This window comes from Onychostoma macrolepis, chromosome 01 (assembly GCF_012432095.1).
Source record: "Onychostoma macrolepis isolate SWU-2019 chromosome 01, ASM1243209v1, whole genome shotgun sequence".
In the NCBI taxonomy this organism is placed as follows: domain Eukaryota; kingdom Metazoa; phylum Chordata; class Actinopteri; order Cypriniformes; family Cyprinidae; genus Onychostoma; species Onychostoma macrolepis.
In genome coordinates this window covers 27,982,199-28,002,206 of record NC_081155.1, presented here as the reverse complement: position 1 = coordinate 28,002,206, position 20,008 = coordinate 27,982,199, and the positions used below count along the sequence as shown (strand labels likewise).

Genomic DNA, 20,008 nt, shown 5'->3' with positions numbered 1-20,008 from the left:
AATATTGGTATCGGATCGAAAATAAAATAAGAGGTATCGTCCATCCCTAATAAAATTAACATACTTAAAATTATCCAGGTTTTGTCGTCTACATTTACATTTATTCATTTAGCAGATGCTTTTATCCAAAGCAACTTACAGTTGAGGAATACAATAAGCGATTCATCATAAAGAGGCAAATAAATGCAGGAAGTGCTTGCAATACAAAGTTTCAGGCATTGTTCAGATTAGTACAAGCTAGACTGAGAGATTAAGGAAAGAGAAAGCAAAGTTTTTTTGTTTTTAAGACGAAGTCAAATGGTGACGAAAGAGATGGGTTTTCAGGTGTCACTTGAAAATGGTCATGGATTCAACATTCAGGATAGGGGTGGGAAGTTCATTCAACCAGCCAGGAACTGTGAACGAAAAAGTTCTGGAAAGTGATTTTGAGCCTCTCTTTGATGGTGTCTAGCCAAAAAGGAGCTAGCATTTCTGTTAATAAGACACATATACACCGAAAACAATGTCATAACCTACCACACTTGCACAAGCTTTCAACAGAACCAGAAACGCACACAGTAATCCAGAAATACATGCGAGATATACACAAAATACATACAAATAGTGACACATGCTGGTCAGAACAGTAATTGCAATGAACAGCCCAAGCATATGATGTAATGATACCTTTTACAAACTAACTGTAAATGTTTATACAGTGCAAGTGTAATCCATTAAATATTGTTGAGCCAAATTTGGAATTACAAGAAAAAATAAAATACATATAACGGTAATACAAGTCTATTGGATAAAATGAATTTAGCCCCCTGAGATCAAAAGAATGAAAACTATTGGATGTGAACACATAGCAGTACATGGGAGAAGTAAAGAAGCTGATTGGTCAGTGAAAGCACGTGTGTCCCATAGGAGCAGGTGTGTGAGTACCAGCGGGAGAGCTCTTTGTTTGCAAGTGAATGCGCTTGTCCTACCCAAGTTGGTGTATTAAAAAATAATAATAATTTCCTTATTAAATATTATTAAAAATAATGTATTATTATAATTTACATTACATTTAGTCATTTAGCAGATGTTTTTATCCAAAGTGACTTACAAATGAGGACAATGAAAGCAATCAAAATCAACAAAAGAGCAACAATATGCAAGTGCTATGACAAGTCTCAGCCTAACGCAGTACAAGTAGCAAGAATTAAAAAAAAAAAAAATTATATAATAAAAAAGAAAACAAATATTATAGAAAATAGAGAAAGCTAGAGTTAGATGCCTTTTATTAAAGAAAACAAGCAGTTAGAAAACATATAGTTTTATTAATTATATAATATATAAAAACAAACCAAATAGATGGAATAGAAAAAAGAATAGAGAAAGCTTTTTTTTTTTTTTAAAGAAAAACAGTTAGAAAACGAATAGAGTGTAAGTGTTAAAGGGTTTTAAATAAGAAAATAAATAAATAAAACAAATAGATAAAATAGAACTAGAATAGAGAGTGCTAGAGTTAGAGGGTCAAATAAAGATGGAAGAGATGTGTTTTAGCCATTTCTTGAAGATGGCTAAGGACTCAGCTGCTCGGATTGAGTTGGGCAGTGTTGGGGGTAACGCATTACAAGCAACGCGAGTTACGTAATCAGATTACTTTTTCAAGTAACTAGTAAAGTAACACATTACTTTTTAATTTACAAGAAAATATCTGAGTTACTTTTTCAAAAAAGTAATGCCAGTTACTTTGTTTTCCCATTTATGGACTGACAGCTCTCGTGTCCCCATGTTGGGAGAAATCAGAAGTACAGAGGCGTTGTATGTGAAACATGGTATTACTATAGACTAAATGTGAATGTGTGGAAATTGCAATAATTCGCAAGTGACAACTTCTCACTTTGAGCACACGAATGCGTGTGTCATTTATTTAGCAGGTAAACACAGGAAGAACAATGGCGCTGAACCGCGTCCCACGTCATCATGCAATTTAAAGGGACCGCGATCCCTGTAGTCATGAATAAACACACTAAGAACAAAGTGCTGCGTTTATAATCAACAGTGTGTAGAACTACGCTTAACAACAAAGGTGAATTATGTATGTCACATTCACTACACACGTCCCCCCAGAATTCACCATATCAGAAGAGAAAAAAAATAAATAAATAGTCAACGGGGAGGTGGGCGTATCAGTCGGCCACAACGGCTGCGCTGTACCGAAGGTCGAGGAGACCCCACTGCAGGCGGAGTCCCGTCATTACACGTGTGTGGGGCATGGAGTGTGGATGGCATGGGAGTGAGGGGGGAAAGGGGTGGGCGCAGAACAGGAGGTCGGCCGCGTCGTGGGGGCTGAGCCAGGTCAATGGGCCTAGCCACGTCCAAGTGAGCCGGTTTAAGGCGGTCAATGGAGAGTCGCTCCGGTTTGCCGCCCCTGTCCACCACAAAATGTTTGTCCCCTGTCTCCAGAACCCGAAATGGGCCCTCGTAGGGCGGGTGTAGCGGCCCCCTGTGGGCGTCGTGGCGAATGAAAACATAGTCAGCCGCCTGAAGACCAGCGGGGATGTGCGACTGAGGGAGGCCATGACGGGTAGTAGGGACAGGTGCGAAAAGCCTCGCATTGTCCAGTAGAGCAGAACGCTGGAGAGTAGCAGACCAGGGAACAGTAATGCTAGGGACAAAATCCCCTGGAACCCGCAGCGGCTGTCCATAAACCAGCTCCGCGGATGAGGACTGAAGATCCTCCTTTGGTGCAGTCCTGATGCCCAGCATCACCCATGGGAGCTTGTCGACCCAGTTACCGTCTTTGAGGCTGGCACGCAGGGCAGCCTTCATCGACCTATGAAAACGTTCACAGAGTCCGTTAGCCTGCGGGTGATATGCGGTTGTGCGGTTTCACGCCGAGGCTCTGTGCGACAGCATTCCATAGCTCAGATGTAAACTGCGCGCCTTGGTCAGAGGATATGTCCGAAGGGGTGCCGAAACGGGCAACCCAGGTGCCAATAAATGCCCGTGTCATTTTGACAGATGCCACTGACGTCAGCGGCACAACCTCAGGCCAGCGGGTGGCCCTGTCAACCATGTTTAACAGATATGTGAAACCGTGAGAGGAAGGCAGAGGACCGACCAGGTCCATGTTTACATGGTCAAAACGCCTCTCAGGAACAGGGAACAACTCTAATGGGGCTTTAGTGTGGCGGTGTACTTTGGCCCGTTGGCACTCAACACAGGTTTTAGCCCAGTCCCTAACGTCCTTCTTGAGGCCGTGCCAAACAAACTTCGCTGCAACCAGTCTCTGTGACGCTTTCGAACCTGGGTGGGAGAGACCATGGATGGCATCAAAAACTTGTCGTCTCCATCCCGAGGGAACAACCGGCTGAGGACTACCTGTGGAGATGTCACACAGGAGCGTGGTGCCGGCGTCGCCAAAAACCACGTTCTCGATCTGTAGCCCTGTAGTCGAGGTCTTCAGGAGTTGAACATCTGGGTCTGTGGTCTGAGTCGCCGCCATGCGGTTGTAATCCAAAAATTCACCATGCCGAGGAATTCCTGCAGGGATTTGACAGTGAGCGGGCGTGGGAACTGTGTGACTGCCTCCACCTTTGATGGGAGAGGGACTGCCCCATCCTTAGTGACTCTGTGTCCTAAGAAGTCAATAGTGGAGAGACCGAACTGGCACTTGGCGGGGTTGACAATTAATCCATGTTGGCTAAGCCGCTCAAAAAGTGTTCGAAGTTGCACCAGGTGCTGAGACTTGGACATGCTCGCTACAAGGATGTCATCCAAGTACACAAAAAGGAAAGGCAGCTCCCGCAAAACAGAGTCCATGAGGCGCTGAAAAGATTGGGCGCCATTTTTCAGGCCGAACGGCATACGCAGAAACTCAAATAGACCAAACGGCGTAATCACTGCCGTTTTGGGAATGTCCAGTGGGTGTACCGGCACCTGATGATATCCCCGGACAAGGTCCACCTTGGAAAAAATCACCTTGCCAGCCAGGTGTGCTGAAAAGTCCTGTATGTTTGGGACAGGGTATCTGTCAGGTGCCGTTGCCTCATTAAGCCGCCGGTAGTCACCACACGGGCGCCAGCCGCCGCCAGGTTTGGGGACGATGTGGAGGGGTGATGTCCACGGGCTGTCGGATCGGCGTACTATGCCCAGGCGTTCCATGTTGGCAAACTCAGCCTTTGCCACGGCAAGCTTGGTTGGGTCGAGGCGCCGAGCTCGGGCGAAGACAGGAGGACCAGTAGTGGCGAGATGGTGCTCCACACCATGCTTCACGGCAGATGCCGAGAAAGTGGGCTGAGTGAGGGCTGGGAACATGGCAAGTAGACGGTGGAAATCATCGGACGTTGAGAGCATGCTAGACAGTCGTATGGGGTCGGCCTCGCTGAGCGTGCACATATAAGAACAAAACGTGACGGCGTCAATCAGACGGCGGTTCTTTACATCCACCAACAGTCCATGTGCACATAAAAAATCAGCGCCGATGAGGGGGACGGCGACCTTTGCTGTAACAAAGTCCCAGCCGAACTGCTGTCCTCCGAAACACAATTCGACATACCTCGTTCCATATGTGCGGATGGGGCTACCATTGGAAGCTTCCATAGGGGGGCAGTGGCTGTCGGTCACCATGTCCAAACGGGATGCAGGCAGGATGCTCCTTTGTGCCCCCGTGTCGCACAGAAAACGGCGTCCGGAGATGCTGTCGCGGATGAAAAGCAGCCTGCCTACGCGGCTGACGCTCATGGCCACTGCTGAGCGCCGGCCCTGACATTTCCCGAACCGCCGAAACTGCATGGTGAACGGCATTTGGTAGCTTTGGTTCCAAACTTTGCATGGTAGAAACACAAGCCTTAAGGCTGTTGGGGGCCAGAAGGCTGCTGCCGACGAGAAGTGGTTGCCGCGACGAGTGTGGAGTCGTCCCGCGTCACCATAGCGATGTGCACGGGAAAAAGCGCGTGGCCCCACAATGTTCCTGACTCGCCAGGAAAAATTTATCAGCCTCTTCAGCCAGTCTCCGACAGTCAGTGATTGTGGTGTTGGCCAATGCAGCTCTCACTTGAGAAGGCAGCTGACGCAGGAAAAGCTGGATGAAAAGAAAATCTGGTCTGTGCTCGCCCAGAAGATCCAGCATACGGTCCATGAGCTTGGACGGTTTGCTGTCACCCAGTCCTTGAAGTGAAAAAAGCCTACTGGCTCTCTCAGCGTCCGACAGTTCAAACGTTTTTAACAGGTGGGCTTTGAGCGCTGTATACTTCTCAGTTGCCGGAGGATTTGTTAGAAGGCTCACCACTCTGGATGCCGTTGAATTTCCGAGAGCCGACACAACATAGTAGAATTTTGTTGTATCCACGGTGATCTCACGCAACGCGAACTGCGCTTCAGTCTGGGCGAACCATGCCGATGCCGACGATTCCCAGAATTCGGGGAGTTTGAGGGTGACAGCGTTCGCGGTCATGGTCGTGTTGTGTCTCTGGATACGTCCAGCAGACTAACGTTGGGGTCACCAGTGTGGAAATTGCAATAATTCGCAAGTGACAACTTCTCACTTTGAGCACACGAATGCGTGTGTCATTTATTTATTAATGGCGCTGAACCGCGTCCCACGTCATCACGCAATTTAAAGGGACCGCGATCCCTGTAGTCATGAATAAACACACTAAGAACAAAGTGCTGCGTTTATAATCAACAGTGTGTAGAACTACGCTTAACAACAAAGGTGAATTATGTATGTCACATTCACTACAAACGTGCATTAATTCATCCCACTCGCAAAAAAACAAAACAAAAACAAATTTAGTATTCATCAAAATGAATTAAAACAGTGAAATGCAAACTCAGAATATGACCTGCAATAATTAAATATGTTAAATAACACAAATGTATCTAATCCCATTTTATTAACCTATGTCTTTGCTGCTGACCTTTGATGAGCCAGTTCAACCATTCTAATAAGTAAAAATGACTTTAGATAAACTAACAATTGTGCTTCATTGTTTTTTATTGCTGAAGAGTGTTGAAACTTCTTCTCCTGCTTTCTACTGTACAGACGTGAATTTGCTTCTCCTTCAGCCTGAGGTTTATTCATTACACTTTTTGGTGTGAAAGGGCTTTTACATTAGCTATAAATAGAACTTCTTATATTAAAAACAAACAATCAAGCCCTGCTCATATTTAAAAAGTAACGCAAAAGTAACATAACGCATTACTTTTTATAAAAAGTAACTAAGTAACGTAATTAGTTACTTTTTTATGGATTAACACGATATTGTAATGCATTACTTTTAAAAGTAACTTTCCCCAACACTGGAGTTGCGCAGGTCATTCCACCAGGAGGGAACAGTTAATGTAAAAGTCAGTGAAAGTGATTTTGTGCATCTTTGGGATGGCACAATAATGCGCTGTTTACTTGCAGAACGCAAGCTTCTAGAGGACACATAAGTCTGAAGTAGTGAATTTAGGTAAAGAGGTGCAGAGCCAGTGGTGGTTTTGTAGGCAAATGTTAATGCCTTGAATTTTATGCGAGCAGCTATTGGTAGCCAGCAGTGGCGGTTCTACATTGAATTACTCCCGGGCGAGACCCCCTCTGAGCGCCCATCCACCCCCCCACCCCCATTCGAGAAATTTTTTTTTTTTAGGTTTTTTTGCTATAAAATTTTGCACAAACAGTTTTACTATAACAATATAAGTGTAAGACAAGCTTACATTTCTCAATTTCTCAAATGAGAAAGATCGGAGCATGTAAGAAATGCCTTGGATGTCATGAGGCTGATTCCAACTGCAGAAACACATTTCTATATAAAAATACACTGTTAGACATTTCTGTAATTTCTACAGTTATTTACTGTATATCACCCAGTATAATTCTTCAAATCCGTTTGTCCTTCATGTCAGAAACAGCGCGAGCGCCTGGAGTACATCTGTACGTCAGAAATATACCGGGGCATCACTTTACTGTCCACATCCACTGTAGATAGTATATATAATAGGTTCTATATTGTCTTTTATCGAGTCGTGTTGCGCCACTTGCGTCTGAGGAAGACACGGAAGCAGCACGGTAGCGCCGTGGGTTTTGCCCGGGGATGAACCCGCGAGAGTGGAAAAGTTCCAGAGAACATCTGCGCTGTGTGTCGATGCACCTTACGAGAGAATAAGACCAGCAAGCAAGGTAAAAATATATGTACGTTTGTCTGTGTGTTTGTGTCATATTTTTGCACACCAGTTTAACCTAGTAACGTTTACCCATCAACATGGCGGTAACAAACTTTACTATGGTAAACTGCGTTGTCGTTTCAAATGACTTTTGACTGAATTAAATTACCGAATTGAAATTATAATTATAACGAGCAACGCTTATCTTATATTAACATTAGGTAAACTAATGTGAAATTTAGTTCAGGTGTTAGCAGTTAATGTTGGCCAGTAGCCTATTTAGAAAATAAAATCGTATGTTAGCTAGGTTAAACAAGTTTTGTGGCTAGCTGCGTTTCAAGTTTTAGAATTAGTTTGTTATAGTTTTTAATGAAATTTAAGATTTACATCTAAGATTGCATTTTTTTTTTTTTTGTATTTGTGTTTTAAAGGCAACTGCAAGTGAAGCATCAAGAAAGAAATGAGCATACCAGCCACCCATCCTGAGACTGATAATTCATGGCAAGAGAACAACTACGGTTTTGAGAGGTTTGTGTATTCTATATGAGATTTGCCTTTTAAAAGTGTCATTTTCTACCACTTGTTTTTCAGAGAAGACATTTCTGTCAAAGTGGACGGTGAGCAAAGGTGTTGGCCACATTTTGGAGCAGCACCTGGGTTTTGCAGATGGCTATGTATTCTTTGGCTGCTTGTCTTTTTTTCCCCATTAGGTTTCTGTTGCCTATAGATTCTTTGTGATGATAAATCCAGAGGATACAACATAATGCACTGCAAAATGTCCTAAGACAGGATAAATGGTGAAGATGCACTGTTCCAGCATTGCAAGACTGTATTTTTAAGTGTCATACATGCAAGTTTTAAATAAAGCATTTGATATTTTGTAATTATTGTGTCTGTTTTAATTGAATGCCAGTAGTACGTATGTAGAGTAAAAATAAAATGAATTCTATAAAAAAATTATAAAATCTAATGAAATCTATATTAAAATGAATGAATTACAGTAGTATACTGATGAATTTGATTTTTTTTTAACAGTAATTTACTGCAAAACAGTACACTTTGCAACTGTAAATTAAATAAAGTTTGCGACTGTAAATCTTAATTACAGTAACTTACTGGCAACACGTTACTGTAAAAACCCTTTGAAATGTCTAACAGTGCAGTTAGAAATAAAGAATTTATTTTCTGCAGACTGCAGAAAATAAAATGTGCCTGATCATCATTATTTTCTCTGTCCGAGAAGAGGGCTCCAAGGGATAGGAGAAAGGTAAATGTGTTAACAGCAGAGAAATAGAGGAATTTTAATGTTTAATCATAGTAATACTAATTTCCCGCACACACTAATTTCAATCACGGCTGGCTTGACCGTGTTTTTCTGAACCGTGGCTGGCTTGACCACAGTCGTAATAGGGGTGAATCATATTGCATCGGTAGCTGCTTCCTATGTATCTTTAATGTATGGTATCGTTGGCTATGCATCGCGATGAGTATCGCCTCAGTTATGAAGTTGCACATCCCTATCACAGACAACTTGGCACTTAGTTTTGTTATTCAGAGGGGGTTGGATTATTCCAATTGGATTACACATGATTGGCTGCTTAGAATGTGCTGAAAGATCTCACACCCCATAGTATATCTAGGCTGCCACATCATAAAGCTCTGTCTTTGTTTTGCATCCATAATTTAGCCTATTTTGAAGGATGCATCAGGTGTATCCTTTGCGTCCTTTAATCGTCTACAAACACAGATTCCAATTTATGAAAAATTCATTAGCTGCAAATGATTAGCTAAGTGTATTCAATTTCATTATGCAAGGGAAAAAAAAATATTTTTGAGGTAAGGCATTGTTTTGTTGTAAACTAATCACATTTCTATATCGCTAGCTTATTGGTAGAGAGAAGACAAGAGTGATGAAACCAATCAGTGTATGGGGATGACTACAGGGTGAGCACCCCCTTCTAGCCTCACTAACACCTCTTCCAGCAGCAACCTAGTTTTCTCAGGTCTCCCATCCAGGTACTGACCAGGCTCAACCCTGCTTAGCTTCAGTGGGCAACCAGTCTTGGGTTACAGGGTGATATGGCTGCTGGCTTTCGCATTTGTAAAAAAAACAAACATTTAAGAACAAATCTATGTTATTCAGAGGAACAATCGTTGCTGCTGTGACTCTGAAATATTTCGGAGCAAAAACAGTTGATATTTACAGTATTGTGTCTACAATATAGGCTAAATTACTTAATATTCGCTTAAACTTAGCCTATGTTTTGATTTATTAAGTATTTATTTATTTAATATAAAAAAATAAAAATAAAATAATTAAAGAAAAATATTAAACTCCCGGGGCTCCGTCTTACATTTTTTAACATCCATGATGCATATGATTGAATTTTTGTACCATTATATATTGTGGCACAATATATAATTACACCTACCTTCATATGTATGTAATGCAAAAATGTATGCTGTAAAACAAGCATGTGGCAGTCAGTTCTTTACCTTTCTGCTCTTTGGTCTGTTCTGTGTTTTTTAGCACTCCCCTCTTGGCCTCTTCAAACTGTCTCTGTTCAGTCAGACTTTTGTTGAGCACTTGACTGAGCACTGACTCTCCTTCTCCCATTAAAAACATGCTTTTAAACTTATTATAAAGCATTGTGGCTTTGTCCATCACATCCTGGCTGGCTTTAAACCTGCGGATCTGTAAAGACACAGTATAAAACTATGATTCATTTTCAGTTAACTTTTTTTTTTTTTACAATTATAATTTATAAACATGACTTTTGTCCAATGTTGCCCAAAAATGTTTAAATCATACCTTTTTAAGAGTAGCTATGAGTTCACAGTGTCTCTGAAGATGTTGAGTAGTAACATGCAATGAACTCAACTCATCCAATGCAACTAAACATTTCCTCACATCCTAAGAATGGAGAGAGTGAAAATTCACTTACACAACCATAATTACATAAACAAGAAGGTTAATACATTAATTTCAAAGCGAGCATGAGCAAATTATTATACGCACAACATCAATATCAGTCTAGGTGTCAGCTGACAACATTACAGAAATTAAGTTTAAAAGCTATATACAAGAGAAAAAAAAAAAAAAATGAATTGGAGCCTGGACTTACAAGGTGATCAATCTTCAAAGATGTTTTAATATCCCCATGCAACTTCTGCAGTCTGGACTCTGCAGAAACGTCTTTATTTGAAGAATTGAAAAAGTAAAAAACAATGTTTCAACAAGTGTCATAACAAATAGGTGACTTATCTAAGGACTGCATAGCACTTCACTATTTATTGTCTTACCCTTTCTCTTGTCTCCTTTTCTGTCATCTCTCTTTCCATCTTTTCCTAACCTGCAAAAAAAAAAAAAAAAAAAAAAATAAAATAATATATATATATATATTCATTCTATTTAGAAAGATCTAGTGCATGAAATCATGTTTGACTTTGCTATTTAAAGGGACTATATGTAATAATTTTTATGTATTAATTGCTTTTTTATTGATAGTGTGTGAACAACTTGTAACAAAACTTACAAAACCTACTGAAAAACTATTTACGCTTATCTGAAGCTTATCTAGTTTCCTAAATTCTATTTAGATAGATAGATCTGTAACTGTTAACCTTTGAAATTTGGCTGCTTTTTGTAGCAGAGTCATATTACAGAATATATTAAGATGTCAACCAAAGAAGATGCATAGCAATTTTCAACTTGGATTATACAGTTGCGGATTATACAGATTATACAGTTTTTTTTAGCTGTAGCACCCCCCTTTTAGTGGAATTCTATGAATCTTGGTGTGTATCCTCAGAATGCCCTATTGTCCATGTGTGAAGTTTAGTTAAGCTTGAACATGTGTTCAGCAGTTATAGGTCAGTTTGTAAAAATAGGCATTGCCTGACCAGCTAATTAACTAATATCTTTGCAATTCTTTCATGAATCACAATTATTTTGATAACTCTTTGTCATGAGTGTCTGGGGATGACTCATAGGTGTAAATTCATGCAAGCTGAACAGCCTAAGAGGAGTTTGAAAGTTTAATTTTTGGAAAATTCTAAATTGCACATTCATTTTCATTAGGCAAATAGAAAGAATATTTATATTTTGTAGAGTATATATTTTTAAATTAGAGGTATTTCGTTTAGCTTGGCGAGAAAGTACCCTATCCTACAGAAAAGCATTAAAAACTGCTAGATCTGATTACTTTTCCTCTCTTCTAGAAGAAAACAAACATAACCCCCGGTATTTATTCAATACAGTAACTAAATTAACGAAAAATCAAGCATCAACAGGTGTTGGCATTTCCCAAGAGCATAGCAGTAATGACTTTATGAACTACTTCACTTCCAAGATCGATACTATCAGAGATAAAATTGTATCCCTGCAGCCGTCAGCTACAGTATCGCATCAGATAGCGCACTATAGACCCCCTGAGGAACAATTACACTCATTCTCTACTGTGGGAGAGGAAGAATTGTATAAACTTGTCATAGATCCTGTTTTGGCTATTATTAATTCATCATTGTCATTAGGATATGTCCCCAAAACCTTCAAATTGGCTGTTATTAAGCCTCTCATTAAAAAACCACAACTTGACCCCAAAGATCTAGTTAATTACAGACCGATCTCAAATCTCCCTTTTCTGTCAAAGATACTAGAAAAGGTAGTATCCTCACAATTATATTCCTTCCTAGAGAAAAATGATATCTGTGAGGAATTCCAGTCAGGATTTAGATCGTATCATAGTACTGAGACTGCTCTCATTAGAGTTACAAATTACCTGCTTCTATCATCTGATCGTGGTTGTATCTCTTTATTAGTTCTACTGGATCTTAGCGCTGCGTTCGACACTATCGACCACAACATTCTTTTGAATAGACTACAAAACTTTGTTGGCATTAGTGGAAGTGCCTTAGCATGGTTCAAATCGTACTTATCTGACCGCCATCAGTTCGTAGCAATGAATGAAGAGGTATCATATCGATCACAAGTGCAGTATGGAGTACCTCAAGGCTCAGTACTAGGGCCGTTACTTTTCACGCTCTATATGTTACCCTTGGGAGATATTATCAGGAGACATGGTGTTAGCTTTCACTGTTATGCTGATGATACTCAGCTCTATATTTCTTCGCGGCCGGTGAAACACACCAAATTGAGAAACTAACGGAATGCATAGTCGATATAAAAACTGGATGACGAGTAATTTTTACTGCTAAATTCTGAAAAACAGAGGTGTTAATTATCGGACCTAAAACCCCACATGTAACCTAGAACATTATCTAACACTTGACGGCTGCTCTGTCAATTCTTCTTCATCAGTCAGGAACCTAGGTGTGCTGTTCGATAGCAATCTGTCATTTGAAAGCCATGTTTCTAGCATCTGTAAAACTGCATTTTTCATCTCAAAAGCATATCTAAATTGCGACCAATGCTCTCAACGTCAAATGCAGGAATGTTAATTCATGCGTTTATGACCTCAAGGTTAGACTATTGTAATGCTTTATTGGGTGGTTGTTCTGCACGCTTGATCAACAAACTACAGTTAGTCCAAAATGCAGCAGCTAGAGTCCTTACTAGAACCAGGAAATATGACCATATTAGCCCGGTTCTGTCAACACTGCACTGGCTCCCTATCAAGCATCGGATAGATTTTAAAATCTTGTTAATTACTTATAAAGCCCTGAATGGTTTAGCTCCTCAGTACTTGAGCGAGCTCTTATCGCATTATAGTCCTCCATGTCTGCTGCGTTCTCAAAATGCCGGCCGTTTGATAATACCTAGAATATCAAAATCGACTGCGGGCGGCAGATCCTATTCCTATTTAGCACCCAAACTCTGGAACAGTCTACCTAACACTGTTCGGGAGGCAGACACACTCTGTCAGTTTAAATCTAGATTAAAGACCCATCTCTTTAGCCTGGCTTACACATAACACATTAATACGCTTCTATTATTCAAATACGTTAAAGGATTGTTAGGCTGCATTAATTAGATCAACCGGAACCGGGAACACTCCCCATAACACACAATGTACTCGTTACATCGTAAGTTGAATGGCATCTACGCTAATATTGGTCTGTTTCTTTCCTAGTCTGTGTTACGTGCCTGGCTCAAAGCAAGCAACAGAGTAGGGGAAAGACCACACGCGGAATCGCAACATATAAATATCTTTGATTTATTAAATAAATAGAATTTAATAAAATAGATTTTATACAGTCAGTAAATGAAGTTAGCTTTGAAAAATAAAAAGGTAAGCAATCAGTGTAGTGTGGTGTAATGAATAAACAAAAACAAAATCCTAAACGGTGCGGGAGAAATGGAACAACGGCGGAGCTCTCTCTTCCCGGTCTCATCTGAAGCGTCTTTAAAGGACCAGGAACTGATTAGCACGATTCCAAACACCTGCGCCCAGCTCACCTATAGGAGACAGACACAGCACACAGACAAGAGGAGGAGCCAAGCAAAACCGTGACACCCCTTACAACAGAGACCTCTCAAAGAGAGACTCTGGAAAAATTACACACTCCTCCCCCCCCCAGCACCCAAACATTGAACAAAAAAATATATATATATACTCAACTTTGTCTAGGGGCTATGGCTTGGACACTCCGCCCAAGCCCGCAAAGCAAATGCAACATGGTCACTTAAGTCCAGCAGCCCTCCACTCCCCAGTAGTTCCTACTACCCTCCCTTCGAACCCAAGGCTCCAGCAAGTCCCGATACCTGGAAAGCCAAATTTTAAGGAGACTAGGCAGAGAAAGAGATGAGAGATACCAGAAAGAGAGAGAGAGACAGGACAAAACACTGACTCACTCCGGCTCACACGGGGCGCGGGACAAAGCATCAGCCATGATATTGTCCACACCCCGAATGTGCCGGATCAGTAGGCTGTACGGTTGTAGAAATAACACCCAGCGCATAAGGCGCTGACTTGGGCTCTTTAGAGAATATAAGAACGTTAGTGGGTTATGATCAGAATAAATGGTAACCGGAACAGCACCCCCACTTAAATAAACATCAAAGTGTTGTAATCCCCATATTAAAGCCAGTGTTTCTTTCTCGATGGTCGAATAATTTAACTGGTGGCGGTTAAACTTTTTTGAAAAGAAACACACTGGCCGGTCTACGCCTTGTTCATCCGTCTGCAGGAGGACGGCCCCAGCACCCACGTGGCTGGCGTCGACCTGCATCTGGAATGACTGGTCCATGCGGGGAGCCATTAAAACAGGAGCAGATGTTAACAACAACTTCACATTATCGAATGCGGCCTGACAAATCGCAGTCCAATCAAATTTAACACGACCCTTCAAAAGGTTGGTCAATGGGGCAACGACAGTGGAAAAGTTAGCACAAAAGCCACGATAATACCCCACCATTCCTAAAAAGCATCTAAGCTCAGGTTTGGTAGCTGGAACAGGGAAATTATCGATAGCCACCACCTTAGCGTGCACAGGCCTCACCTGGCCTTGCCCCACCACCTTCCCCAAGTAAACAACTGTCGCCTGGGCAAACTCACACTTAGCGAGATTTACAGTGAGACGAGCTTCAACTAACCGTGTAAAAAGAGCCTGGATACGCTCAAGATGTTCAGACCACCCGTCACTATACACGACCACATCGTCCAAATAAACAGCACAGCCCTGTAAACCAGAGACTACGCGGCTCATTAGTCGCTGAAATGTGGCAGGTGCATTGCGTAACCTAAAGCTCATCACAGAGTACGAATACAGGCCAGACGGCGTTATAAAGGCTGACACCTCCTGAGCCCGAGGTGTCAAAGGAACCTGATAGTAGCCTTTAAGTAAATCAAACTTACTTACAAACCTGGCCGATCCTACCTGGTCAACACAGTCTTCAACCCTTGGGAGCGGAAAAGAATCTGGCTTTGTGATGTTATTTAGCTTCCGATAATCAGTACAAAATCTATACGTCCCGTCAGGTTTACTAACTAGAATGCAAGGTGAAGCCCAACTGGAATAAGAGGGTTCTGCCAACCCATTATTCAAGAGATACCTCACCTCTGCCTCTAGGTGCTGCTGTTTCTCGAGTGACACTCGATAGAACCTCTGCCTTATCGGCTCAGTGTCACCCACATCAATGTCGTGCTTGATCAACTGAGTGCAAGACGGTGTGTCTGAAAACAAAGCAGGAAAGTTAAAAATCAACGACTTAACTGCTAATGCCCTCTCCTTGGACAAATGCCCAAATAGTGTGTCCAAATCAGACAACTTCTCTGAGTTCTTCAACCGAGGCTGGAGTACACAGTCATCTGGGCTAATCACATCCTCACCACCACACGCTGCCACCATGTGGGGAGAGAAGCTAGATATCCCAGCAACTGCAGCCAAAGCAACTGACTTAACCCGATCACCAGTCTCTGCTGCCCCAGAAACCGGAGACCTACTGTAGTAAGGTTTCAAAAGATTAATGTGACAGAGCTGCGTATTACGCTTACGATCAGGAGTTGAAACTAGATAGTTCAGGTCTGACACCTGGCGAACAACAGTGTAGGGACCTGAACATTTAGCAAGAAAGGGGGAACCGGCTATCGGCAACAGCGCCAGAACCTGATCTCCAGGACTGAACACTCTCGGCTCAGCCCGGCGGTCATACCAACTCTTCATTTTCTTCTGAGCCTTAGTCAGATTTTCTACAGCCATCTCACAGGCTAAGAACAATTTCCGGCGAAAGCCGTTCACATACTCCAACAAGTTAGTGGGACTCTCAGGACACTTCAGCTTATCCTGCAGGACAGCTAAAGAAATCCCAAGATGGCGGCGCGAGTACATCGCGAGGCTCTGGGTCTCTCCAGATTTTGCAATTTTGTGGTATTTTTCTTACTCATCTCGGGCCTGTTCGTGCAGAACAGTTGTGCCTTTACATCGTACACCCGTTGTGAGCTTTTGGATATCGGTTTGCAAATTTCCGACACTTTTATGGACAATCTTCGACTCCTTCCTGAGATCGCTAGGACACCCGAGGCTATGCACCCTACCCGGCCGGGCGGAAGTGCTCGCAGGCGGCGTCGAGATCGTAAACAAAGGCGGGGGAAGCGCGGAGGACTAAGAGCTAAGCTAAGGCTAACACCACACCGGCTCTCTTACCCAGCATTTTCCTTGCCAATGTACGGTCGCTAGTGAACAAAATGGAGGAGATTCGACTCAGCATCACACACAGCAAGAAACTTTTGAACTGTAACGTCCTAATCTTCACGGAAACCTGGTTAAACAGCGGAATACGGACACCGCTATTGAGCTAGCGGACGCCACACACTCGGGCGGATAGAACATTAGATGGCTCCGGTAAGACCAGAGGTGGTGGATTGTGCATTTACATTAACAAAGCTTGGTGCACAAACTCTGCTATTGTTGGGAGTCATTGTTCAGCTAACCTTGAGTTTCTCATGGTTAAATGTAGACCGTTTATCTACCGCGGAGTTCACTTCCACCATTATAACTGCAGCCTATATTCCCCGGATGCTGATGCCAAGCTTGCTATGAAAGAACTTCACGCAGCCATCAGTAAACAACAGACTGATCACCCGAAGCGGCTTTTATTGTTGCAGGTGACTTTAATCACTCAAACTTAAAGTCAGTGCTACCCAAGTTTCACCAGCATGTTTCCTGTCACACCAGAGGAAACAAAACCTTAGACCATGTTTACACAAACATGGCTGGAGCTACGTTGCGACACCCCTCCCCCACCTGGGACAGTCAGATCACCTTTCTTTGTTCCTCACCCCAAATATGCACCCCTCATCAACCGTGTGAAGCCATCAGTGAAGACCATCAAGGTGTGGCCTGCGGGGCAGATTCCACACTCCAGGAAAGGTTTCTACACACAGACTGGAGTATGTTTGCTTCTCAAGCCACCAGTGGCGCTCACACAGACATTGACTCTTACACCTCCTCTGTATTGGATCATATCAATATCACCATTGACAGTGTTACAACCCAGAAACAGATCACCACATATCCAAATCAGAAGCCTTGGATGAACAAGGAAGTGCGACTCCTGTTGAAGTCACGCAACACTGCCTTCAGATCAGGAGATGCACAAGCCTACAGCACATCCAGAGCAAACCTGAAGAGGGGCATCAAAAAGGCCAAGCACTGCTACAACCTAAAGATAGAGGGACACTTTTCCAACTCTGACCCTCGACGCATGTGGCAGGGCATTCAGGCCATCAGTGACTACAAACCCACCCACTCCACCCCCGCAGCCACTGATGTCAACTTCCTGAACGAGCTAAATTACTTTTATGCTCGCTTTGAAAGAGACAACAGAGAAACTGCCACCAAGCTCAATCCTCAGCTGACCACCCACCAATCATACTCTCCTCCACAGATGTCTGCAAGGCACTGAGCGGATCAGCGCGCACAAGGCTGCTGGACCAGACAACATCCCTGGTCGTGTTCTCAGGGCATGTGCGGAGCAGCTCACTGGGGTTTTACAGACATTTTCAACCTGTCTCTTGCCCAAGCAGCCGTACCAACATGCTTTAAATGCACTTCCATTGTGCCAGTGCCAAAACACTCTAGTCCGAGGTGCCCTAATGACTACCGCCCTGTAGCACTCACACCCATCGTCATGAAGTGCTTTGAGCGGCTGGTCCTGGAACACCTAAAAGACTCTCTACCATCCACATTGGACTCACACCAGTTTGCCTACCATAGCAATAGGAGCACAGAGGACGCAGTTTCCATGGCACTGCACTCTGTGCTCACTCACCTGGACAATAAGAACACTTATGCACGTATGCTGTTTGTTGACTTCAGCTCAGCATTCAACACTGTCATCCCAACCAAGTTAATAGCCAAACTTGGAGACCTGGGCATCAATACCTCAATGTGTAACTGGATTTTGGACTTCCTGACCAACAGACCCCAGAAATGTTCGATCAGATTCACCTGCTCCACATCCATCACACTTAACACTGGTGTACCACAGGGCTGTGTGCTAAGCCCGTTTCTCTACTTCCTCTTCACCTCCGCCTGCAAGCCTGTGTATGGATCTAATTCCATCGTCAAGTTTGCAGACGACACCACGGTGATTGGCCTCATCAGTAACAACGATGAGACTGCCTATAGGGAGGAGATCCAGCACCTGGCCACATGGTGCACTGAAAATAACCTGCTCCTCAACACCACCAAAACAAAGGAACTCATCGTGGACTTCAGGAAGGAGTCAAGAGGCACACACGACACCATCCACATCAATGGAATGGCTGTTGAGCGTGTCTCCAGTTTCAAGTTCCTGGGGATCCACATCTCGGCGGACATGTTGTGGAAAACCAACACCTCCAGCCTGGTCAAGAAGGCTCACCAGCGCCTCTTCTTTCTGAGGACACTGAGGAAGAATCAGCTCTCCTCTGCTATCCTGGTGAACTTCTATCGCTGCGCACAGAAAGCATCCTGACCAACTGTGTCACAGTATGGTATGGGAGCTGCTCTGTTGTGGAGCGCAAGGCACTGCAGCGGGTGGTGAAAACTGCCCAGCGCATCATAGGGACTCCACCACCTGCCATCGAACACATCCAGAGGAAACGCTGTCTGCATCGAGCTCGCAGCATCCTTAAGGACTCCTCTCACCCAGCCCACAGACTGTTTTCTCTCCTGCCCTCCGGCAGGCGTTTCAGGTGCCTCCGGACCAGGACCAGCAGACTAAAGAACAGTTTCTTCCCCAGAGCTGTCTCTTTACTGAACTCTAACCCCCGTTGATCCACTTCCTCATATATTATTAACTCTTCTCTCCTACCTCACATCGGCCTTATTTGCACTACTGAATGTAAATTTTTATTACAGTAACAACTGTTTACTTTTGTATCTTGCACTACCATACCTAAATTGGACTATGCTCATTTGCACTGCCGACTGTTGTTTAAATTATCAATGCTTACATTAACATTTTGCACCGTATGTCTAATTGTAATACGCAATCACTTCCACTGCACTTTTACACCTTGTTTATAGTAATAGTCATCTGTATATATATTATATTGATAGTACATATCACCTGTAAATTCTGTTTATAGTAATAGCCATCTGTATATTTATTCACTATACATATTCACCTGTAAATTCTGTATATTTATTCACTATACATATTCACCTGTAAATTCTGTTTATATTAATAACCATCTTTCTATATATATTTATACATATATTCAGTACATATCCTTGTCCTGCACTTATTCAACCATTGTATATACTGCACTTGCTGCTATTGCACTTCTGGTTAGACCTAAACTGCATTTCGTTGCCCTGTACCTGTACTTGTGTAATGACAATAAAGTTGAATCTAATCTAATCTAAAGGCCCACGAACTCTATGGCCGAACACCAAATCATTAGGTGAGAAACCTGTACTTTCTTGTGTTACCTCACGTGCTGCAAGCAACAACCATGGAAGCCCTTCCTCCCAGTCTCTGCTGAGCTGAACACAGTAACCCCTAAGCAGTGACTTGAGCGTCTGGTGAAAACGCTCCAGAGAGCCTTGGCTTTGGGCGTGATAAGCGCTACTAAGCTGATGTTTAACACGCAGCTGCTCAAGCACGTCTGAAAATATTCGTGATGTAAAATTGGAACCTCTGTCACTCTGAATAATCTGAGGGATGCCAAAGATGAAAATAAACTGAGAGAGAGCCTTTAACACCGACTTGGTAGAAATTGTACGTAACGCATAGGCAGCGGGGTAACGGGTGGCCTGACACATCACAGTCAAAAGGTAAACACATCCTGATTTAGATGGAGGCAATGGTCCAACACAGTCAATTAGCAAATGCTCAAATGGGTTCCCTAAAGCTGGAATAGGGTAAAGTGGAGCTGGCTTGATCACCTGATTAGGCTTTCCAGTTAACTGACATGTATGACAGGTCTTAAGGAAG

General features: G+C 42.9%; 1 protein-coding gene across 5 annotated transcripts in view; it reads right to left on the bottom strand.

Annotated features, from left to right (window-relative positions):
- Positions 1 to 20,008, bottom strand: part of psip1a (PC4 and SFRS1 interacting protein 1a) — a 122,220-nt gene that overhangs the window by 24,754 nt on the left and 77,458 nt on the right. For all 5 annotated transcript variants that reach the window (XM_058789624.1, XM_058789631.1, XM_058789646.1 and 2 more), the window contains 4 exons: positions 10,426 to 10,475; positions 10,248 to 10,318; positions 9,935 to 10,036; positions 9,619 to 9,817 (listed from right to left, as the gene is read on the bottom strand). In XM_058789624.1, coding sequence (XP_058645607.1) covers positions 9,619 to 9,817; positions 9,935 to 10,036; positions 10,248 to 10,318; positions 10,426 to 10,475 — 422 coding nt within the window. The remainder of the gene's footprint in view (positions 1 to 9,618; positions 9,818 to 9,934; positions 10,037 to 10,247; positions 10,319 to 10,425; positions 10,476 to 20,008) is intronic.